This window comes from Myotis myotis, unplaced genomic scaffold (assembly GCF_014108235.1).
Source record: "Myotis myotis isolate mMyoMyo1 unplaced genomic scaffold, mMyoMyo1.p scaffold_m19_p_53, whole genome shotgun sequence".
Taxonomy (NCBI): Eukaryota; Metazoa; Chordata; class Mammalia; order Chiroptera; family Vespertilionidae; genus Myotis; species Myotis myotis.
The window spans coordinates 240,830-264,606 of NW_023416361.1; the positions used below are offsets into that span (position 1 = coordinate 240,830).

General features: G+C 51.7%; 2 protein-coding genes across 6 annotated transcripts in view; both read right to left on the minus strand.

Moving 5' to 3' along the window:
• Positions 1-1,537: 1,537 nt before the first annotated feature.
• On the minus strand, positions 1,538-13,063 carry TLCD5 (TLC domain containing 5). Of its 3 annotated transcripts, none has more exons than XR_004967994.1 (3): positions 7,747-9,942; positions 1,834-4,706; positions 1,538-1,739 (listed from the first exon to the last, which is right to left on the minus strand). XR_004967994.1 is itself a non-coding variant. In XM_036311238.1 (3 exons), the coding sequence occupies exons 2-3, from the start codon at positions 7,943-7,945 to the stop codon at positions 4,168-4,170; spliced, it is 738 nt and encodes a 245-aa protein (XP_036167131.1). In that variant the 5' UTR covers positions 7,946-7,987; positions 12,896-13,063; the 3' UTR covers positions 1,538-4,167. The 3 variants fall into 3 exon arrangements, 2 of the variants coding, with proteins under 2 accessions (XP_036167131.1, XP_036167130.1); XM_036311238.1 differs by adding an exon at positions 12,896-13,063 and having other exon boundaries at positions 1,538-4,706; positions 7,747-7,987; XM_036311237.1 differs by having other exon boundaries at positions 1,538-4,706.
• Positions 13,064-17,829: 4,766 nt separating this feature from the next.
• POU2F3 (POU class 2 homeobox 3) overlaps positions 17,830-23,777 on the minus strand; it is a 101,649-nt gene continuing 95,701 nt past the window's right edge. Inside the window, exon 11 of one of the 3 annotated variants that reach the window (XM_036311243.1) lies at positions 17,830-17,877. In XM_036311243.1, the coding sequence (XP_036167136.1) occupies positions 17,845-17,877 (33 nt within the window). In that variant the 3' untranslated portion in view covers positions 17,830-17,844. Of the gene's footprint in view, positions 17,878-20,579; positions 21,799-23,777 lie in introns of those variants that run through there. The other 2 variants (XM_036311241.1, XR_004967997.1) reach the window with 2 other exon arrangements.

Genomic DNA, 23,777 nt, shown 5'->3' on the forward strand with positions numbered 1-23,777 from the left:
GGAAAGCAGAGGCGATCAGGCAGGCAGGCAGGTGAGCGGTTAGGAGCCAGTGGTCCCGGATTGCAAGAGGGATGTCTGACTGCCAGTTTAGACCCGATTCTGCAGGAGCAGTTGGACATCCCCTGAGGGGTCCTGGATTGGAGAGGGTGCAGGCCAGGCTGAAGGACTCCCCTCCCCCATGCACGATTTCATGCACCAGGCCTCTAGATTATTTATAAAAAAACAAACAAACAAAACATTATTTCAATGTATGTACATATGTGCTTTATGTTTTTTATTATTTATTTACCACAAGTAAAGGTCAGGAATTATCTTTCTTTTAAATTTTTTTTACTGTTTCACTTCATGACCGCTGTGTCTGTGCTCCATGTGAGTGACATAGGTGCTTTGTAGGTGGGTTCCGACTTACGGTGAAAATCGCGTTACATCGCGCCATAACGGATCTCCACCGTAACCCAAGGACCTACTGTATAAGGATATATTGTGATTTATTTGTCCATTTCAGTTCTTTATTAAATGTTTTGAAAATTTGCTATTTTCTCATATCACTTCATATTGCTATTTTTAAACAATTTCTCAGTGATGTCTTCCTCAGGACTTCACCTGTCCTTTCGTTCTTTTGTTTTTCTCTTTCATGGACGCCATGCTCTCTGGAAGCTTGCTTAGACCAGGTTAATTTTTCGGCTTCCTCCCCATGGATAGCAGCTCACTTTTTGAGTAATGAGAATTGTGTGTCACGGGGCATCAGGATTTTAGAGATGCTTAGGTGGGGCATGGCCAAAGAAGGCTGGGAACCGCCACTCTAGACTGTTCTGAATGTTCCATCTAGAGCAGTGGTTCTCAACCTTCCTGACGCCGCGACCCTTTAACACAGCTCCTCATGTTGTGGTGACCCCCAACCATCAAATTATTTTCGTTGCTACTTCATAACTGTCATTTTGCTACTGTAAACAATATGTAATTATATATGTGTTTTTCAATGGTCTTAGGCGACCCCTGTGAAAGGGTTGTTCGACCTCCAAAGGGGTCGCGACCCACAGGTTGAGAACCGCTGGTCTATAGAATCCCTTCAGAAAGCCCCGTCACACTCCCGTGTCACTAATTCCTTACCTAGAAAGATGACCATGGTGACCCAGCTCCCGGCACATGGTCTCCGAGGTTGTACAATGGTGCTTACTCTAAACCACATTCTCCTCTCCTCATCCATTCTCTCAACATGCTTACTGCGCACCCACCACTTAGCACTGTTGTGGGCATTGGGAATCCAGTTCTGAAGACTGTGGCAAGGCAACTACTCAAATGGGGCAACATAACAAAGAAATTACATTCTTCCTCCCTCTTTTCCAAACTGTTTTCTGTAGATAGGTTGCTGCCCCCAGAAGTAAAGAATATCAGGAATGGGTGATGAGAGGCAGCAGGTGGGAGGTACTTCATGAAACGTATAAACATGGGTCAGCATTTCTGCAGGCCAAAGGACTTTTTTTCAAACCTCTTGGCAAAACCACAACAAAAATATAAAGCAAACTCTGGATGGATAAAAAGTTGTTTATTTTTATAAAACAGTACAAATCATATTGAAATATAAACCCTCTCGAGCAGTGTTAATTATCACAGTAATCCAGATGCGAAGGAGCACTCGTTACCTCTGACCGTGCCGCATGTCAATCAGCCCTTTGTGGCCTCAGCTTCCCAACTAGTGCTCATCTTCATTTCACAGCTCTCAGTTTCCTTCACGTTTACTAGTTACAACAACAAGATAAGCGGAGATGAGCGATTCTCTTTCCCTTATCATTCTTTAGGTTTCTCAAATTTCAAAGACCTACATACACTCACACGGGAGTACCCCAAAGCAACAAGATCCGCAATCCCCATCCCCTCCACCTCTGAGGAGTTATGGGGCACGAACTGGCAGCAGATGAAGCCTGTTCAGGGTCTGGTATGGAGCGGGTTGCACGGGGCCACACTTTAAGAGCCAGCTGCTGCGTTTCTTTCCAGAGCTCGCTCCGTGCCACTTTCTGCTAGGCTTTTCTGAAGTCAGCACTCCCCAGCACCTGACTTTGACCATAATTTTGTTGGAGAGAAACTAGCCAGCATTTTAGGGGTTCTGATCACAGAAGAAAAAAAAGAGATAGAGATATTACTGTCAGATTATTTCCACATCCAGCAAAACTCTAACCAAATGACAACCATTTTAAAAAGGTGCACTGTTAACATGCCTTTGAACTGCATTTCACGGAGCAATGATGACTCTGTGTGGCCCCAAGCACTCTGCTGGTGCGGCCAGTGACCTACACTTTCAAGAACCCTCATAAGGTTCTTATTCCCAGTGACCTCGATGAGCTGAAACTTCCACTGGCCTTCAGCCCTGACTTCACTAGCCCTGTACACTTTCCCACCAACAAAGCCGACCCATCACCACCGATCTAAGTAACATCATCAAACAAACAAACAAATAGCAAAGATATAAATAAATAATGCTTTTTTTCCCCCATAAAAGCCCTCCATTAAAGAAATGCTACCTAATGTCTCTATGAGATGCACAATGGGGTATTTCATTCATTCACACCAGGATTTGCACGGAGGCAAAGAATGAATAAGTGACCTGCCCAAATGAGTTGGCCAGGGAGTAGCCACATTCTGTAAAAGAAAGCAGGAATTCTTGATTCCAAACTTCTCGTTCTAAGTTTACATTCTTGCTTTTCCTGGGTGAGGTCAGAGAATATCACACTCATGTTGTTGTTGTTCCTTCCGAGACTGGCCTTGTCATAATATGTTGTCCACAGATGGTGGTGCCTTTTCCAGAGAAAAGAAAAAATAGTAACAGGACTAAAGGGGGGTGTGTCCAAAATGAAAAACTTTGACTCGTTACCCTGAGGCCACTACACACTTCGGTCTTTGGTTCTAGTTTGCATGAAGCATAGCAGACCTGCGGTCGGAACTGCCGTCTCCCTCTAGTCCAGTGGCGTCCACATGGGAAATCCTGTGGAATTCCATCACAGCCGCTCATGCCCAGGACATTAATGCACAAAAGCCCTGACAAGGGGCATTTTCCCTGGCAGAGCAGAACCCATACAGCAGGACTGGGTCAGCCTGCCCACACCTCCTCCATCTCTCACCCAAGCCCCAGCTCTGTGGATTCTGAGCAGAAGAGTGAACACAGCAGGCCTGAGCTGCTGTCCTTGGGAAGGCTGGCTCTTGGCGGGCATCTGGGAACACGGATTTGGGAAGAGCTCCATGAACCAACCAGCCTGGCTCACTGTACAAGCCACATGGTTTATGCTGAGCACCGACTTCCCTTCTGGCAGTCAGGAGCTTTGCTACGTGCCAGCCAAAGGCTGCCTGCGTGGCCAGCCCAAGGAAACCTGAGCCTCGAATGAGCTTCCTTGGCAGGCTTGTCACACATATTGTCACAAGCCATGGCTAGAGGAGGCCACTGGGAGAGGACTCGGACGTGTGGGCCTGGGCTTCCCCTGGGTCTGCTCTGGCACCTTTCCTCTTGCTGCTCTCTCCTTGTGCCCTTGCACTATGATGAATCAGAGCTATGAGCACAACTACATGCTGGGTCCAGGGAGTCCTCTCACCATATACCAAACCCAAACGCGTAGCCTTGGGGACCCAACCTCGTTGGCACAGGGAGGCTGAACCAGTAACCCACCCCGCAGCCACAGTTCTGCCCCTCACCGCGCCTCCCCCGCCCCCCCCTTTGGTTAAGTAAGTAGATGCCGTTCTCTGATCCAATGCTCAGAATGCCAAAGGCAAGAGTCTCCCTAACAGGCACTCACTTTGTAGTAAATGGTGGGATTTACTTAAATTGCTACACGGAAAACAGGGTAGCGTTTGTTGAAAAAGTCACCCCTCAAAGGAATAAGGACGAAGTAGCGCCAATCTTTTCCGGGCTCCTCTCCGAGCGATAAGAACCTCCGCTGCCCAGGAGCTGCAGGACCACAGTCAGCACAAACCGGAAGGAATGCGGCCTGCCTGCCTCCGACTGCACCGCGGCCGGAGTTAGGGGTTTAGTACTGGTGTGTGCTCCACTTGGACACGGACTGATCAGGGAGCCCTTTCTCTGAAACCTACATGTGTTAGACAAGCATGGCTCCATAACAGCCCTATTTCCAGCCTGGGCCCCAGGCTAACACCCCACCCATCAGCCGCGGTAGGTGTCGGCTAGTGCGCCTGGAGATGCCCAGGATGTGCCCGCTGCGGCTCCTCGCCCCGCCTGCCTCTCCAGGCATGGTACTTCTTGATGCTTTTCCTCCAGGCGAAGCGCCAGATGCTTAACATGAAACACCAGGACACAGCGTACATGGCTATGCCCCCTGCCTTCATAAACCACCTGGGCTTGGGTGAGACCATTTCACAGAAAAGGAGGCGAGCTCCTAAGCCGATCCTCACTCCAGTGAACAGGGCCACGAAGAGGACGTCCGCCACGTCGCCCGTGAAGCTGTGGTAGTGCCCCGTTTCTCGGAGGAACCAGCGCAGCTGCAGCAAGGGGTTGGTAATCTCACTTCCAAAGAGGACTGCATTGACCTCTGTCCCCGACTCTCCCAGCACCAGGGCCATGGTGATGCCCAGGATGCTCAGAGTGTGGTGTGCCAGCATCAGGGCACCCTCAGACTGGAAGTAGATGCACCAGCCCAAGTCGAAGATAAAGTAGCCCAAGGTGAGACACAGGACGCGCACTTGCAGAGGTGTATTGGGTGAGCCTGAAATAGACCAAGACAGAAACAAATTGAGCGACTGGGGATTGTGCTGCCTCACACAGGGACCCTAGGTTACTGTCTCTCAATCCTTTTTAAAATATTGAAATAAAAAATAATAGTGCCCTGGCCGGTTTGGCTCAGTGGATAGAGCGTCGGCCTGCAGACTGAGTCTGGGGTTTGATTCTGGTCAAGGGCACATGCTTGGGTTGCGGGCTCGATTCCCAGTGGGGGGTGTGCAGGAGGCAGCCCATCAGTGATTCTCTCTCAACATCGATGTTTCAGTCTCTCCCTCTCCCTTCTCTGAAATCAATAAAAATATATTTTAAAAAAATATTTAAAAAGACAATGGTAATTACATGCTTTTAAAATGATAACCTAAAAAAGACTAAAATCTGAAAACTTGGTCTTTATCAAACCAAACAATGTTCCAGGCCCCAGAAATGCTGATCTGATGAATCAGATCTCTCTCAGTAAGTGGTTTAGGCACCAGTAATGATTTCAGTATCCTCTCTATGTAGCAGCATAAAATCAAGTTATTTTGTTCTTTCAATTAAAATCCTACACAATTTCTTTTCTTTCTTTCCTTTTTTTTTTCCAGCTAAAATTCTGTTTCCAAAGCTTTTAATTACGCTGTCCTGAATGTCATATAAATTTCATAATGTACTGAGTTAGAGTGCTGGACACTGTGACCCTAACCCATCTTAAAAGTGGACTTTGGGCCTAACGGGTTTGGCTCAGTGGATAGAGCCTCGGCCTGCGGACTGAAAGGTCCCGGGTTCGATTCCGGTCAAGGGCATGACCTTGGTTGCGGGCACATCCCCAGTGGGGGCGTGTGCAGGAGGCAGCTGTTTGATGTTTCTCTCTCATCGATGTTTCTAACTCTCTATCCCTCTCCCTTCCTCTCTGTAAAAAATCAATAACATATATATTTTTTTAAAAAGTGGACTTTGGAAAGAACCCCAGAAATGAGTGTGTTCCACATCCAAGAACACAGGGTGCAAGGATCTGACATGTTCAAATCCATTAAGAACCTTCATGGAGACAACACAAAGCTTAAAAGTTGCTTTCATATCAGTTTGACAGTTTGGAAGGAAACTCTGAAGTTCACTATAGAAATCTAAGAAAATTAGATTTTCTGACCCTCGCCCCAGTGCCAGACCAGGGGACCTGAGGGTGCGCCGGGGGACCTGAGATGTGGGTTACAAGTTTATCAGTCTAAGGCAGCCGTGGGCAAACTACGGCCCGCGGGCCGGATCCGGCCCGTTTAAAACGAGTAAAACTAAAAAAAAACAAGACCGTACCCTTTTATGTAATGATGTTTACTTTGAATTTATATTAGTTCACACAAACACTCCATCCATGCTTTTGTTCCGGCCCTCCGGTCCAGTTTAAGAACCCATTGTGGCCTTCGAGTCAAAAAGTTTGCCCACCCCTGGCCTAAGGTGTTTTTAAAAATGTTATTCTAGGGGACGTATGGACCAAATTATGTCACCCCAAAATTCATATACTGACGCCCTGACCCCGGACCTCAGAGTGGGAGACGGGCCTTTAAAGAGGCGATTAAATTAAAGCAGGGCATGTGGTGGCCCTGACCCAGTGTGATGGCTGACCTTACAAAACCCAGAGATGAGGACACAAACACCCACAAAAAAGGGAAGCCCATGAGAGGGCATAGCAAGAAGGCAGCCATCTGCAAAGGAGAGAAGCCTCAGAAGAAACCAAACCAGCCAACACCTTCATCTTGGATTTCTATCCTCTAAAACTGTGAAAAAAATAAACTCCTGTTGTTTAAGTTATGGCAGCCCCAGCAAACTCATACAAGGGGATATGATTTTTGTATTCTAAGAAAGTAACACTTATACAGCTAGCAGCTGAAAAATATAGCTGCCCCAAATCATAAGGCACTGGCTATATAAATGATGGTAAATGCATGGAGCACAATATTATCCTATATAATAAAAAGGTAATATGCAAATTGACCCTCACTCTGTCACACACCATCACAAGATGGATGCACCCACAGTGGAGGCGGGGTTCCCGTAAACGAGAGATCAGCAGGGACCTGAGGCTGCGCCCCTCGCCCAGTGGGGCTTGATGGGGGACCTCAGGCCACAACCCCCCCCCCCACCCAATGGGGCTTGACAGGGGACCTCAGGCCATGCCCCCTGCCTGGCAGGGCTTGAAGGGGGACCCCAATGCCAGACCAGGGGACCTGAGGGTGCGCCGGGGGACCTGAGGCTGCTCCTCCCACCTGGCATCGGGCCAAGGGACCCGAGGCTGCGACCCCCACCTGGTGGGGCTTAATGGGGGTGGGGCCAGCCGGGTTTGGATTTCACCCAATGGGTGGGGCCGGCCAGGTCTGGGTCTTGCGTGATTTAGAGGTGCACACGGGTGAGCAGGGACTTGACTCTAGGTCCTGCAGCGTGCCCCCAACTCTGACAGGAGGAAGATTTTCATAATTTTCTTTCATCTCTGACACTTTTTTACTAATTTTCATCTCTGAAACTTCTATTATAGAGAAAGGGCAAATAGCTATATTAAAATATTTCCTCTAATTCATTCCCTTTTAATGCGCACAAATTTTGTGCACTGGGCCACTAGTGTAATAATTAAAAAGAAAAAGGAAGCTCTATGCCCATATACATGGAAAGATGATATCTTTTGAATATACAATCAAGTAAAAATTGCAGGTTACCAATAAGTATGTATAATACTGCCCATTTGTGTCTGTTTTGGGGGTGGTTGGAAGATGTTGATACTGGCTTCTTGTTTTGTACATTTTGATGGATTACATTATAACAAGCATTTTATCATTAATGGGCACATTTTAAGTGTGTTTTAAAATAGAGAGTTATGAAAAGCAGAAACAATAGATGACATACAATATCACAGCTAACAATGAAGACTCCCAATAGAAATGATAATGGAAATTATTTTCAATATTCTTTTATATTATAGAAATTCTCTGGGGAAAAAGTCCTAACCTTCTAAGACTACCCCCAGATTATACATCCCTGAGGGAAAAACCCTGTCTCCCACCTACCTGGGTAGGTGAAAGGCCAGGGGCCATCAATGAAGCCAATGTACGCTGAGAGGCCTATCGCGAGGACTCCATGGGCGAGTGTGACCAGCCGGCAGCTCCATTCGTAGCTTCGGTGCTTATTCATGTGGCAGCAAGAAATGTAGAGGGAGAGCCAGCCTCCCAGGCTGCCCAGCACCTGCAGACACAGGGCTAATGCCATCCTCTGATGAAGAGACCGACACCAGAAACACAAAGGATGCACCTAAGAAAACAGCACTGGGCTCACTTGAGTATAATTGTCATTTCTACGATAGCATAGTATAAAGATACTGCCTTCATGGGAGCCCTGCTTCCTTATATACACATCCAAGCATCTCCTATTTAAGTGTGGCTGGATTTCTGACTCTATGTTCCTCAAAGATAACATATTGGGCCTGGCAGGTGTGGTTCAGTGGTTGAGCATCAACCTGTGAACCAGGAGGTCATGGTTTGATTCCCGGTCGGGGGGCACATGCCTAGGTTGTGGGTTTGATCCCCAGTTGGGGGCATGCAGGAGGCAGCCCATTAATGATTCTCTCTCATCACTGATGTTTCGATCTCTCTCTCTCTCTCTCTCCCTTCCTCTCTGAAATCAATAAAAAATATTTTAAAAGATAACATGTTGGCAACTGGTAAAAGCTGTAGACAGAACACCAGGAACTGCGTTGTAAGTTAGCAGACTGTCTACTGTAACACACTGTTACAATCAGTAAATGTCAGAAGTAACCTCCCAGTGATGACTGACCTTGGACAATAACATTGCATAATATCCTATATAATAAAAGCCCAGTGACCGAACAGTGGAACGACCAGAATGACCGGTTGACCAGTCACTATGATACACACTGACCACCAGGGGGCAGATGTTTAAGGCAGGAGCTGCCCCCTGGTGGTCAGTGCGCTACCACTGTGGGAGCGCTGCTTGGCTGACTGGGATGAGCGGCTGCTCCCTCTGTGAACCCTGGGCTGACAGGCAGGAACCTGCGTTGCGGACGTTGCTTCCTCACCCCAGGCTTCTGCTTCTTGCTCCCTGCTGCCTCCTCTGGACGCCCGCAGGCCGTGCAGCGCCGCTGCTGCTGGGCTCATAGAGCTGACCCTGGAGGCTGGGAGGTGGGTTCATGGTCGCCTCTCAGTGCTATTGTCCCTGGGCCCACCCCTGACCAGGTCCCCTGCAGAGGCGAGTCCTCCAGCTCCCAGAAAATGCCAGACCAGGGTCCACAGCTGCTCAGCTGACTGTTCAGTGCTCCCACAGCAGGCTGATCCCCACAGGCCACAGCCCCACCAGTGCACAAATCCCATGCACCAGGCCTCTAGTATGTAATATAAGACATGTATTAGAAAATGTGTTCACATCTCAAAAATCCCAACAAGAAGCTCTTATGGAAACACACCCCCACCACTTGTGGTCTCTGCAAGAGCTCACATGACACATGGCAGTTTAAAGTGGTTTTACGCTGATACTAAACTCAACTGAAATGTGGATGTGGGTTACAAGTTTATCAGTCCAAATGGAAACCTGAGGTAACCCTAAATAAAGGACTAAACAGAGTGCAGGTATTTTGGTGAGGGGGAAAAAATTCTAGGTCTATTCCATTCTGAAATCCAATCAAAGAGGGAAGCAAGGTTTTGAGGTACAATTGGGAAGATTTTGTGGAGATATAAAAATATCTTTAAAAATATATATCTTTACAACAATCCTATATAATAAAAGAGAAACATGCAAATTAACTGTCCCTCCACTACACTCACCAGCCAATCAGAGAGAGTATGCAAATTAACCTGACAAAGATGGAGGGCTAATTTGCACACACAGGCACTGGGCAGCCAGGTATGGGGCAGGTACTTCCCCCATGTTGCCATGGCGATGCGGGGGAAGTTTCAGCCCTGCAGCTGCTGGTGCATGCACAGGCACTAGGGAGACAGGGGCAGGGTGGTGCGCATGGATGCCAGGGAGCCTAGGTCAGGGTAGGAGCGTCCCCCGTGTCACCATGGAGTGCGTGCGCTGGCCCACTGGAGTGCGTGCGCTGGCCCGCTATGCCCACCAGCCAATCAGGTTGAGTATGCAAATTAACCCAATAAAGATGGCATCGGCCATGAAGCTGGAGGCTTGGGTTGTCCCTGGCGATGGAGGAAGACAAGCTTCCTGCCCGCCCTGGCTGCCGCTCAGGGAGGGGCTGGAAAAAAATAGGAGGGGCTGGCCTCCTCTCATGGAGGGGCTGGGAGCCTGGGTCGGGGGGGGTTGGGGGGGCATGGCCAGCCTAAAAATGGCCCTCAGCTCCTTACCTAGGCTGGCCACACCCCCATGGAGTAAGAGTACTCGCTGGGGGGCCTGGCCAACCTGCAAACAGCCCTCAGCCCCTTACCCAGGCTGGCCACACTCCCATGGAGTAAGAGTCCCTGCTGGGGGGGTGTGGACAGCCTGCAAACAGCCATCATCCCCTCACACAAGCTGGTCAGGCACCCCATCAAGGACCCCCACCCTGAAGGAGGTATGGCCAGCCTGAAAACAGCCCTCAGTCCCTCACCCAGGCTGGCCATGTCCCATGGGGTTGAGGGTCCCTGCTGGGGGGCATGGCCAGCCTGCAAACAGCCATCAGCCCCTCACCCAGGCTGGCCAGCCACCCCAGCATGGACCTCCACCCTGAAGGGGGTGTGGCCAGCTTGAAAACAGCCCTGAGCCCCTCACCCAGGCTGGCCATGCCCCCCAGCAGGGACCCTCACCCCATGTAGGCGTGGCCGGCCTGCAAACCACCACAGGGCCCTTGCCCAGGCTGCCGCATGCCCCAAGGGAACCCCCACCCTGATCCAGGACACCCTTCAGGGCAAACCAGCCGGCTCCCACCCATGCTCCAGGCCTCTATCTATACTAATAAAAGGGTAATATGCTAATTAGACTGGGAGACCTTCTGGGCATTCTTCTGGACAAAGCCATGGTGGCAGGGCTGAGCTAGAGGCGGTTAGAGACCAAGAGGGGAGGGCAGTTGTGGGTGATCAGGCCAGCGGGGGGAGGGGGGGGGGGAGGCAGCAATTAGGAGTGAGCAGACCAGCAGGGGGGCCCGTTGGGGGCAAGCAGGCAATAAGTGGGGGGTCAGTTGGGGTGATCAGGACTGTGGGGAGGGCAGTTTGGAGTGAGCAGGCCAGCAGGGGGGCAGTTGGGGGTGATCAGGCTGGCAGGGGGGCATTTGGGGGCAAGCAGGCTGGCAGCAGGGGACAGTTGGGGGTGAGCAGGCCGGCAGGCAGGTGAGCGGTTAGGAGCCAGCAGTCCCGGATTGTGAGAGGGATGTCTGACTGCCAGTTTAGGCCCCATCCTTGTAAACTGGCAGTAGGACATCCTTCCAGGGGTCCCAGATTGGAGAGGGTGCAGGCCGGGCTGAGGGACACCCCCCCCCCCGCACGAATTTTATGCACCGGGCCACTATTTATTTTACTAAAAATGGAACAGAAACCCATTGTTCGGAATTTTCACTGTGAGAAACATATCAGGACAAGAAGGACTGTAAATGAGTCAATTAAGTCATACAGGACTAAACTCTAAAAATAACCAAAGTGTTATTAACATTCACTAGAGGCCTGGTGCATGAATTTCATGCACAGGTAGGGTCCCTAGGTCTGGCCGGCGATCGGGGCCGATCGGGGCCTTCCTTCATTCTGCGCCGCCCCCTGGTGGTCAGCACACATCATAGCGAGCAGTCAAACTCCCAGTTGGTCGAACTCCTGAGGGGACAATTTGCATATTAGCCTTTTATTATATAGGTTTAGCTCCTCTATTAAAGTACAAGTAAAAATGTCAAAAACATTTCATATATCTGTCTCCTCTAGCAGGAATTCTCTGCATGGCTACACTTACTGCTTCATTCTACTCTGACAAGTGAAATAGTATCTGTGGACCAACACACTTCAATACACATGTCACTCCCAAGAATGCCTTCCAGAGAAAGCTTCATTCCGTACAGCTTTCGTCTACCATCAGATTTCTATTCAAGAAAACAGTAGGTGTCAATCATAGACTTGAGTTCCAATTCGGTCTCTCTGTAAGTAGCCAATAAGAGTGTGTGGGCAAGTCTCTCTTGAGCCTCAGTTGGGGGGGCGGGGGGCGGGCGGTGAGAGTGAAATATCACATGATTTCACTTATATGTGGAATCTAAGGAACACAATAAACAACAACAAAACAAACGGACACAAAGACACGGGTGGCAGAGGGAAAGTGTTGGTGGGTTGGGTGAAAAAAGTGAAGGGATTGAGAAGTACAAACTGGTAGTTACAAAATAATCACAGGGATGGAGAGCACAGCACAGGGAGCACAGCAATCATGGTGCCAGCTGCGTCCTAGCCTTGCCGGGGTCACTCTGCAGATATTGTGGCTGTCTGAACACTACACTGTACACCTCAAACAACACAGGTGTCCCCCCAAAAGGTAGACACTTGGAATGATTATAACATACAGTTCATTTTCACAGTTTAAAAGAATCTACGGAAATGAGTGTGTATAGTTTCTGGGGACACCCTAGATAATAATAGTGAACGTCAGATGTAATTGACATTTTTAAATGGACGTTAAGCAGAGAGAGAAGTGTGTCTCCAATTCGGTCCAGTCTGAGCTGAACTGGGCGCCTCCTCGGAGGGGGGAGGGGAGAGGGGAGGGGGGAGGGGGGCGATGTTCTCTCCTGTCCGCGCGCAGGCTCGGGCTCAGCGCCGCGTAGCCGCCGGTTTATTTTTAGGGTCCTCCTCCCTGAACCCTAATCCCTGGCGAAGCAGCGGGAGCAAACCCCAGTGAAAGAACAGGCCGTGCAAATGGCAGCCACACTCTGTCCTAAGCAGCCCCTCGGGTGCAGCTTTCCCCGGGAAGCGGGAGCGATCAGGAGGTCGGTCCAGACCCAGCTCCCGCGCCCGCGGGCCGATCCGGGCGGAGGGCGCTGGGCGGGCACCGGCGAGTGTGCAGACGCCTCCCCCGACCGACCCCTCCCCCGCCCCCCGCCCCGCGCCCCGGCGCCCCGGCGCCCATGCCAGGCCTCGACCCCCCACCCCCCACCGCCGCGGGCGCCCAGGGCGGAGGAGGCGCCTCTTTCGGAGCCCAGGCCGCTGCCTGCCTCCCCGCCGGCGGCGCCCCGTCCCGAGCCCGCGGCCGCGTTACCTGGCCGGCGACGGGGACCCCGCGGGGCTACGCTGCGTCCCGCCGGTCCCGGAAGCAGAAGCCGCGGGAAGAGGGACGGAGGCTCCGGCGGAGGAGCGGGGTCTGGGGGCACCTCGCGGCCGGGAGGACGGAGCGCAGAGGCGCCGCGGCCTGGGCACCTGGAGGGGACGAGGGCTCCCTGCGGGGAAGGCCGGCTGCGGGTGGGGCGGGCGGGCGGGGCTGGTGGCGTGGGGGTGATGGAGTGGACTTGGTGGTGACTCGAGGCCTGCAGCTGCTGCTCCTGCTGGTGTGCTCATTGTCTGTTTGGATAACTGTCCGTCACCTGCCTCTCCCGGGTGAGATGGCCGTCCAGTACATGGCTGTTGCACACCTACTGTGTGCTTGCATCCCTACTGGGCACTGCGGAGGTGCAGGACATAGCCCCGCCCTCATGCTGAGTCTACGCGTGCAGCAGCACACAGTCACTAATTCCCAGAGAAGTGCTCGGCTTGGACCCTGGGAGTCATTTCTCCTGGCAGCCCTGTCACAGAGTTGGTAGCAAAGCATAAGACCTCAGAGAAAGCCCGACTTGATGCCTGAATGTGTGTCTTTGATCAAGTTACCTATTTTGCGCCTCTGTTTCCTCATCCAGAGAGCAGGCATAGTAATGAAAGCTCTCTCCTAAGGTTAGCGTGAGAATTTCACACCCTGTGCACGTGGAAGGCTCACAGGGCTGGCACGGGGAAATCCCCATGTATGCGCTCTTTGTTGTTATGTCTCTTTGGATCTATTTTAACACCAAGGAAAGTAAATTTGAAGAGATGACCAAACATAAGTCTAGAGACTCAAATGCAGTAAAGAGGGTGTCAGGTGCATCAGCACAGGCAGCGAGGGGCGGTGACGGGCGAGACACCAAATAAGCAGAAGACCTGGAGTGGAGGAGGCGCCTTTATGCTGGGTCCTGGGTATACTCAATAGTCTTATTTTGGTCATTTGTCTGCCAAACCTTCAAGAGTAAGGACTGCACTGTTTTCATCTTTCTTTCCCTTGTACCTGGCATGAGGCAGGCTCAGTAAATGTTTGCTGAGCCCGGCCGGCATGGCTCAGTGGTTGAGCATCGACCTATGTACCAGGAGGTCACAGTTCGATTCCCAGTCAGGGCACATGCCTAGTATATGGGTTCAATCTCCAGTGTGGGACGTGCAGGAGGCAGCCAATCAATGATTCTCTCTCATCATTGCTGTTTATATCTCTTCCTCTCCCTTCCTCTCTGAAATCAATAAAAATATCTTTAGAAAAATAAAATAAATAAATGTTTGCTGATTGGATGAATAGGAAATGAACATGTAAAAGTATATTAGGGAAAAAAGAAAAAGTAGATTGCAGCATATTGTGGCTCCTAAATCTTATTGGTTGTGTACACCACTTGGAAAGTGTAAAAATCCCCGTTGTGCAGGCTGCACACCAGGCCAGTCAGAGAATGAGTGGTATCTGAGAACCGCTGCTGTGGGAGGATCTTAAATAGCTGATGCCAGCCGAGGATGCGAGGCTGAGAGTCTTAGTGTGTGACTCGCAGGACCCCTCGGATGTTACTGGGCAACGGAATAATTGTGTCATGCTTCCCAAGCCCTGTCTACTCGAAGTTCGCAGGGCCGGCAAAATGTGCAGGACTGAGAGTTTGTTAGAAGTACAGAATCGCAGACCCTAACCCCAGACCTACTGACTCAGAATCTGCTTTGTGGCGAGGTCCCCGGTGACATGCGTATACATCCGGGCCACGGTTCTCCTCCGGGAGAGCACAGCAAATCACTGGAGCTCCTTTAAAAACCCCAATGTCCATGCTACACCCCAAACAAATCAGAGCCTGTGTGGGTAGCCATCTTTTTTTAAAGCTTCCCAGGTAATTCCAACGTGCTCCTAAGTTGAGAATCCCTGCTATACAAACACTCAGCTAAATCAGTATGAAATGAATTTGAGAAGACAGCCTGGTACCAGTGGGTTGGAATAGAGAGATCAAAGGCGGCAACAGAGGGAGGAAGGAAACATGAGACCCACTGCCCTAAGTGGGTGCACACAAACCTCAGCCTTTCCCCCTTTCGTTTTGTGCAGAATGTTTTCCTTCTGGAGTGAATCTGGAGCTGGCTTCTGGCTGCCACCTTCCCCAGGAAAGAGCGTCAGGTGCCTAAAGGCTCAGGGCAGGAGAGAAGGCGCGAGTCCTCAGGGAAGACTTGATTGGACCTGAATCCCAGGATGACTGCGATTCCAGGTTCGCGGCTCATTACTGGGATTGAACTGTTGGGATTCACATATCTGCGGGCACAATTCTTGTTCCACAAGTCAGGTCCTTGTCAATAGTGACATTCCCAGAAGAGTTCTATTCTGTTAGGGATAGCAGCGGACAGGGAGCCCTCCCCCAATTCATTGGAATAACAATGACAATAAGGATCACAAGTATAGCAGATAACACTTATTAATGTACCAGGCATTGTTCTGTGGAAGGCAGCGAGGCAGACATGTGCAGAGCAAGGACAATGGACCGGGGACAGAAAGCCCTGGTGCCTAGCAAGGGGCAGCACTGAGGAGATGGGTACCTCTCCTCCAGAGAGACCTTTCCTCCCAAGCACATCTCTGGTCATGCGGTTTAGACTCCCTGACCTTTACTTCACTGGCCATGGGGTTCAGATACTCCCCGGACCCCTCCTCCCCCAGGCATGTGGCCCGTCATGTGGATGAGACCCCCTTAGAGGAGGAATGAACAAGGGAGCCAGAGAACAGCCTTTCAGCATTGAGCCCCCAGGCCCGTGAGGTTCTGACCCCCACCCAATCCATCCAGGCCTCGGTTCTGTTTCAGCTCCAGGCCCAGAAATGCAGCCACGACTGACAACAGGACCAGCTTCATCGACTCTGGAGCCCTGCCCTGGTGCCGGCCAGTCAGTGGATACCACCCCCCGGGAAGGACACACCGGGAAGCTGATCATGTTCTGGTAAAGGTCCTCCCCTGAGGGCCCCAGGGACACTCCCACCCTCATAAAAGCCCTTGGAACGAGGATTCAGTGCGCTGGCCCTCGGGGAGGACACCCAAACCTCCCCCCCACCCCCCCGCCACCCCATGCATTACCTTTACCTTTCTCTCCTCTCCTAGCTCCAAGCGCCCTCCTTCTGCCTCTGTGACTTGCTTCATGAGCCCATGTCAGCTGGCTCACTTTTCCTGCCTCGGTGACTTTCTAAGTGAATTTTGTCTTCAGGCTTGAGCCTTGGCTCTGAATTCCTCATTAGCCAGAACTCCAGCACCGAGAGTGCTGCACCAGGTCTAAATCCGCTGCTCCAACACCAGGTCACTCCTCCACCAACAGTGCCAGGCATGCTACATATATTAACTCTTTTAATTCTCACAGCTCTGAGTCACTCTATTGTTAGTCCATTTTACAACGGAGAACCGGCACAGAGCTGGCTGAGATGCTGGGGTGAGCAGGAGGCAGAATGAGCCGGGCAGTGTGGCCCTGGAGGGGTGCCTTCACCGTTGAGGTGTACTGCCCTGCGGCACTGCAATCCCCTCAGGCACATCCTGTACTTTCCTGCGATCGCAACTCCTTTCCCTGGTTAAGGGCATTAGAAGTTGTTTAGAGAAAAAAATTAAATTCAATTTTTGAAAATCTTCTTTGCCTGTTATGGCTAGTCACAATGCTAGTCATGGGGACACAACGAAAAAGAGAGCCTCCACTCCAGGGCTCTCAGGCCAGCAAGAGGGGCAGCAGGGCCAGCAAGTGCCCTGTGTGAGAGGTAAAGGATCGTTCTGAGTGCACGGGGGAGCGGGGGGCTGAACCTGGAGCCTGGGTGCTCAGGGCAGCTTCCCAACCGAGTCCCAGGACTCAGCTCATTCTCGAGTTGGATCCAAAAGCTTTAGTCTTGGGAGCCCACACCAGGGCCCACGAGTCTTGAGTCAACTAAAGATCGAAGCATGAGACTTGAAAAGCTTCCCCTGGACAACGACTGGCTGTTGGCCTGAGGCTCTCTAGCACCCAATGAGATGCTGAAGTAGCTAAGCAAGCTTCGCTTCCTGTACTGGGATGTGAGTTTTATGGAATCGTGCAGACCCGAAGTGTAACCAACACTCGCTTTCAGGTTGAATCTATTCAGCAACTGCCCAAGTCAACAGACAGTGAAAGCTACTGGAAGATGAGCAGGTAAACTATAATTCTGTTTATTTTTTTTCATTAAAAACCATGGCCAAGCCCTGGCTGGGTGGCTCCATTGGTTAGAGCGTTGTTCCATACGCCTAGGTTGGGGGTTCAGTCTCCACGTGTGGCGCATACAGGAGGCAATCAATTGATGCTTCTCTCTCACATCAGTGTTTCTCTCTCTCTCTCTCTCTCTCTCTCTATATATATATATACATATATATAATTATATATATGTATATGTATCCTATATAATAAAATATTATATGCTAGGTGTCTGATCATCTGGTTGACCGCTCAACCAATCAAAGCGTAAAATACTAATGATATGCTAAGGCCACTCAACCACTCGCTATGACATGCACTGACCACCAGGGGGGCAGAGGCTCCAACCAGAAGGTTAGCTTGCTGCTGGGGTCTGGCCAACTGAGACAGCTAGACAGGCCAGACATGCCCTGGAGCCCTCCTATGGCCAACCTCCCATGTCCCTCTCCAGCCCCAATCATGCACCAGTGGGGTCCCTCGGCCTGGCCTGCACCCTCTGGCAATCCGGGACCCCTTGGGGGATGTCAGAGAGCTGGTTTCAGTCCAATTCCCACAGGCCAGGCTGAGGGACCCCACTGGTGCATGAATTCATGCACCAGGCCTCTAGTATACTAGTATATATAATCTTCTTAGGTGAGGATTAAAAAAACCTAATCATGGTCAAATAGCCCAGAAATAGACTCCCATAAATCCTCCCCTAATCTTTGGCCAAGGAGCTAGGGCAATGGAATGGAGAAGTGACAGTGCTCACGAATGGTGCTGGAACAACTGGACATCCACCTGCAATGAGAGAAAAAGAAGAATCTAGACACAGACCTTACACTCTTCACAAAATGAACTCAACTGAATGGTAGACCTGAATGTAAAAAATAAAGCTCCTAGCCCTAACCAGTTTGACTCAGTGGATAGAGCGTCAGCCTGCGGACTGAAAGGTCCCAGGTTCAATTCCGGCCAAGGGCATGTACCATGGTTGCAGGCACATCCCCAGTAGGAGGTGTGCAAGAGGCAGCTGATCAATGTTTCTCTCTCATCGATGTTTCTCTCTATCCCTCACCCTTCCTCTCTATAAAAAAATCAATAAAATTTATTTTTAAAAAAATAAAGCTCCTAGAAGACAACATGGGAGGAAATCTAGATGACCCTGGATATGATAATGACTTTTTAGATACAACCAAAGACATACTCCATCCAGTAAATAATTGAAAAGCTGGGCTTCATTAAAATTAAAAACTTCTGCTCTGCAAAAGGAAATATCAAGAGAATTAGAAGATAAGCCACAGATTTGACAGAAAATATTTTCAAAAGACATATATGATAAAGGATTGTTATCTAAAATACACAAAGAGTTCTTAAAACTCAACAGCAAGAAAACAAACAACTGGTTTGAAAAATGGGCCAAAGACCTTAACAGACAACTCACCAAAAAAAGGTAAACAGATGGAAAATACGCCTATAAAAAGATGCTCCACATCATATGTCATCAGGGAATGGAAAATCAGAACAGTGAGATGCCAGCGCAGGCCTCTCAGAACGCCAACGCCCGGAACAGGGACAGCAATGTTGCCAAGGGTGTGGAGCGGCAGGGCCTCTCGCTCCTTCTGGTGGGGCGTCTGTGCACTCTTACAGGTGTGCTGTAAGTACACTCTTTCCGTACAATCCAAGATCACGCTCCTCGGTACTCACCAGAGGAGCTGAAGTTTTATGTTCACACAAAAACCCGCACACAGATGTTTATAGCAGCTGTATTGGTAATAGCCAAAACGTGGAAGCAAGCCAGACGCCCTTCAGTAGGATTGCATGGGTAAACTGTGGCACACCCGACAACGGGCTACTGCCCAGAGCCACAAAGAAATGAGCTGCCAGCCATTAGAAACGTGGAGGAAGCTTAAGTACATATGACAAAGCGGAAGTCAATCTGGGAAGGCTACACGCTCCACGATTCCAACTCTCTGACGTCTGAAAGAGGCCAGACTATGGAGGCAGTAAAGAAATCAGTGGTTGGCCAGGGTGTAGGGGGAAGAAAGAGACATGGGCAGGGCACAGAGGATTCTAGGGCAGTGAAAATACTCGTTATGATAGGATGATGATGAACATATTACACTTGTGTCCAAGTGACCTTTAAGGTCAACTATGGATTTTGAGTGATTATGTGTCAATGTAGTTTCATCCTTGGTAAAAAAAAAAAAAAAAAAAAAAAAAAAAAGTCCTTTCTGATGAGTGACACTGATAATGGGGGAGGCTGTGTTTGTGCGAGGACAGCGGGATAGGAGAAATCTCTGCACCATCGTCTCATTGTGTTGTAAACCTGAAACTGCTATAAAATTAAAGTATTTTTTTAAAAGTTCACGTGGATGCAAACCGGAGTCTGGGACACTGCAGATCAACCTGTAGTGCTCATCTGAGCAGGGTCCAGGATTGCTGTGGGGGAGTGAGCACCTGGCAAGGGGAGAGCGCAAACAGATAGATGCACACGTGGGCATGGATGACAGCTGGGCCTGGGGGTGGAGTGGTCCTTTCATAGACTTACATGACTGCAGAAGGCTCCTCTTGCTGCCTTTTGTAACCTACCACGCCCCTTTCAACTAGTACTTCTCCTGAGAAACTAACTACTGCCAATAGGCCTCTCCTACTTCTTAATATATTCCCCATTTAAACACCAAGAGCGGTGAACTCTGCCCTGGCTGGTTTGGCTCAGTGGCTAGAGTTTCAGCCTGCAGACTGAAGGGTCCTGGGTTCAATTCCGACCAAGGGCGCATGCCTGGGTTGTGGGCTGGATCCCCAGTGTGGGGTGTGCAGGAGGCAGCCGATCAATGATTCTCATCATTGATGTTTCTGTCTCTCCCTCTCCCTTCCTCTGTGGAATCAATAAAAAAATATATATCTTTTAAAAAAGAGCAGTTAACTCAATCATTTATGTGTATATTTTTCACTTGGATATTATTATTTGCAACAAATGTCTAATCCTAATCTTAGTACCCCCTCCCCCGTCCCACAGGGGACTACCTCAGGAATGGTGACCATTTAGGTATTTATAACCTAAGAAAACCAGAGGACAGTTTCCATGCCTCTCACGCCCTCACCAAAGCTACAGCACATGGCAAAGCCAAATGCATAGGGTTAGTAAGTTACTATTCGCCTCAACTATCTATTGCTTTCCATGATGAGTTAGGAACGATGGGCCTTCAGGCTGTCTGAGGTATGAGCTGTTCGTCCCAGCTATGTCTCCAAAGGGCTGGGCCGTGAGTGTTCCCATGCTCCCCACTCACAAAGCAAGGAAGCCAATCTCTCGCCTCCTCTGCCTTCCAAGCAGTTCCGTCAAAAAGTAAGAACTCTCAATGCGTTAGAGCCCGCGTTAATGTATGGCATCTGCAGCTTTAGTTTGGGGAGTAATCGGCTTAATGTATTGATCTGAGACATTTTCCCCATCCCCGTCATCACATGCGCTCACATCCACCCACAACAAAAGCCACGGAACAATCATCTCAACCTGGTTTGATCAGCCGTGGAATCGTTTATGTCATCACTATACAAATTCACGTGGGACAGTGAGACTCTTCCGAATCTCCACACTTCCTTGGGTATGCAGATTTTATTTTTAAGTTTCTATTTCTAGGATGGCTTCCTGTGACATCTCTGCACAGTGGCCCACAGAGGAGATGGCAGGGGTGTTTCCATGACGTTAACAAGAATTCCCAGCCCAGTGGGAACTCTCGTGGGACTTAGCACAGTATTTCACACACTGGTGTTTTTTCTTTTCTTTTTCTTCCTTTTTTTTTTTTAAAGATGATAAAATATTACAGAGACACGTTTGAAATTCACACCTGAGTTAAACATTTTGCTGGAAAATTCCGCAGTAAGGAGAGAAGAACATAATGAAAAAACAACAAAAAAAAAAAACAGGAGAGGGCTCTATACAGGCATTTTGATAGCATCATTGTTCTTCCTTCTGCAGCCGGGAGACGAGGGAGGCTGAGCTGAGGGCAGGTGGGAGGGACAAGCTCCTGGCTTGGTGACAGGTGTAGCTGGCAGGGAGCCTCGCGGGGGCGTCGGAGGGACTTGTCCTTCTCTAAAGAGGAGGGAACTTCGAGAACGAAAGCATGAGTGGGTTTGGTCCTATGCAAGGGGGCAGGGCCACGGAGAACACCGGGTGAAAGAAGATTCAGTCAGAAAAAGCTGCTGAGCAGAGGAAACGGTGAGGCTTTGCCAGGGGCGGCAGATTCACAGCTCCTCCCGGGTTTCAGAAGGAGCTCAGAGCAGGCACCCTGCTGGCTGGCACCCTGCGTGGCAGTCACAGGACCTGGAAACCTGCTGGAACCCAGCGTGGCTGTCCCAGGAGCTGGCACCCAGCGTGCTGTCCCCGGAGCTGGCACCCTGCTGGCTGGCACCCAGCGTGCTGTCCCCAGAAGAGGCAGAGAACAAAGGCGAGATGTCCTTTCTCGGAAAGGCCTGGGCAGCAACGCTGCCTGAAACAGAACTAATGACGGGCTGGGCAGGAAGGCCAGCTCCGGGACGGACGTGTTTCCAGGGCATGGGGGCCCCACGCGAGCCAATTGCGGTTTAGGCCTCCGAGGCCTTGTCTGGAGAAGGCAAGCTCAGGCTCATGGTGGTGGTGCCCTCCGCTCGCTTGGGAGCGTCTGTGGGGCGGAGGCGCTGCCCGCGGCTCAGTGCAGGTAGGTGGGGTGATTCCATCGGTACCAGGGCCTGGAGGGAGAGAGCAAGCCCAGTGCCAGCGGCAGGGCAGGAAGGTGGGATGGTGATGGTGGGAAGGTGGGCCGGCAGGAAGGTGGGATGGTGGGAAGGTGGGCCGGCAGGAAGGTGGGATGGTGGGAAGGTGGGCCGGCAGGAAGGTGGGATGGTGGGAAGGTGGGCCGGCAGGAAGGTGGGATGGTGGGAAGGTGGGCCGGCGGGAAGGTGGGATGGTGGGAAGGTGGGCCGGCGGGAAGGCGGGATGGTGGGAAGGTGGGCTGGCAGGAAGGTGGGAAGGTGGGAAGATGGGATGGTGGGAAGGTGGGCCGGCAGGAAGGTGGGATGGTGGGAAGATGGGATGGTGGGAAGGTGGGCCGGCAGGAAGGTGGGATGGTGGGAAGATGGGATGGTGGGAAGGTGGGCCGGCAGGAAGGTGGGATGGTGGGAAGGTGGGCTGGCAGGAAGGTGGGAAGGTGGGAAGATGGGATGGTGGGAAGGTGGGCCGGCAGGAAGGTGGGATGGTGGGAAGATGGGATGGTGGGAAGGTGGGCCGGCAGGAAGGTGGGATGGTGGGAAGGTGGGCCAGCGGGAAGGCGGGATGGTGGGAAGGTGGGCCGGCAGGAAGGTGGGATGGTGGGAAGGTGGGCTGGCAGGAAGGTGGGAAGGTGGGAAGGTGGGCCGGCAGGAAGGTGGGATGGTGGGAAGGTGGGATGGTGGGAAGGTGGGATGGTGGGAAGGTGGGCCGGCAGGAAGGTGGGATGGTGGGAAGGTGGGCCAGCGGGAAGGCGGGATGGTGGGAAGGTGGGCCGGCAGGAAGGTGGGATGGTGGGAAGGTGGGCCGGCAGGAAGGTGGGAAGGTGGGATGGTGGGAAGGTGGGATGGTGGGAAGGTGGGATGGTGGGAAGGTGGGCCGGCAGGAAGGTAGGATGGCGGGAAGGTGGGATGGTGGGAAGGTGGGATGGTGGGAAGGTGGGATGGTGGGAAGGTGGGCCGGCAGGAAGGTGGGATGGCGGGAAGGTGGGATGGTGGGAAGGTGGGATGGTGGGAAGGTGGGATGGTGGGAAGGTGGGCCGGCAGGAAGGTGGGATGGTGGGAAGGTGGGATGGTGGGAAGGTGGGAAGGTGGGCCGGCAGGAAGGTGGGATGGTGGGAAGGTGGGCTGGCAGGAAGGTGGGAAGGTGGGAAGGTGGGCCGGCAGGAAGGTGGGATGGTGGGAAGGTGGGATGGTGGGAAGGTGGGATGGTGGGAAGGTGGGCCGGCAGGAAGGTGGGATGGTGGGAAGGTGGGCCGGCAGGAAGGTGGGATGGTGGGAAGGTGGGCCGGCAGGAAGGTGGGATGGTGGGAAGATGGGATGGTGGGAAGGTGGGCCGGCAGGAAGGTGGGATGGTGGGAAGGTGGGCCGGCGGGAAGGCGGGATGGTGGGAAGGTGGGCCGGCAGGAAGGTGGGATGGTGGGAAGGTGGGCTGGCAGGAAGGTGGGAAGGTGGGAAGGTGGGCCGGCAGGAAGGTGGGATGGTGGGAAGGTGGGATGGTGGGAAGGTGGGATGGTGGGAAGGTGGGCCGGCAGGAAGGTGTGATGGTGGGAAGGTGGGCCGGCAGGAAGGTGGGATGGTGGGAAGGTGGGCCGGCAGGAAGGTGGGAAGGTGGGATGGTGGGAAGGTGGGCCGGCAGGAAGGTGGGATGGCGGGAAGGTGGGATGGTGGGAAGGTGGGATGGTGGGAAGGTGGGATGGTGGGAAGGTGGGCCGGCAGGAAGGTGGGATGGCGGGAAGGTGGGATGGTGGGAAGGTGGGATGGTGGGAAGGTGGGCCGGCAGGAAGGTGGGATGGTGGGAAGATGGGATGGTGGGAAGGTGGGATGGTGGGAAGGTGGGCCGGCAGGAAGGTGGGAAGGTGGGATGGTGGGAAGGTGGGCCGGCAGGAAGGTGGGATGGCGGGAAGGTGGGATGGTGGGAAGGTGGGATGGTGGGAAGGTGGGATGGTGGGAAGGTGGGCCGG

Bases quoted from the DNA above. Each gene is read 5' to 3' on its own strand.
- TLCD5 (XM_036311238.1), bottom strand. From the start codon at position 7,945: ATGGCATTAGCCCTGTGTCTGCAGGTGCTGGGCAGCCTGGGAGGCTGG. The intron at 4,707-7,746 runs GTAGGTGGGAGA...GGTCTATTTCAG, and splicing joins CTGGCCTTTCACCTACCCAG to GCTCACCCAATACACCTCTG.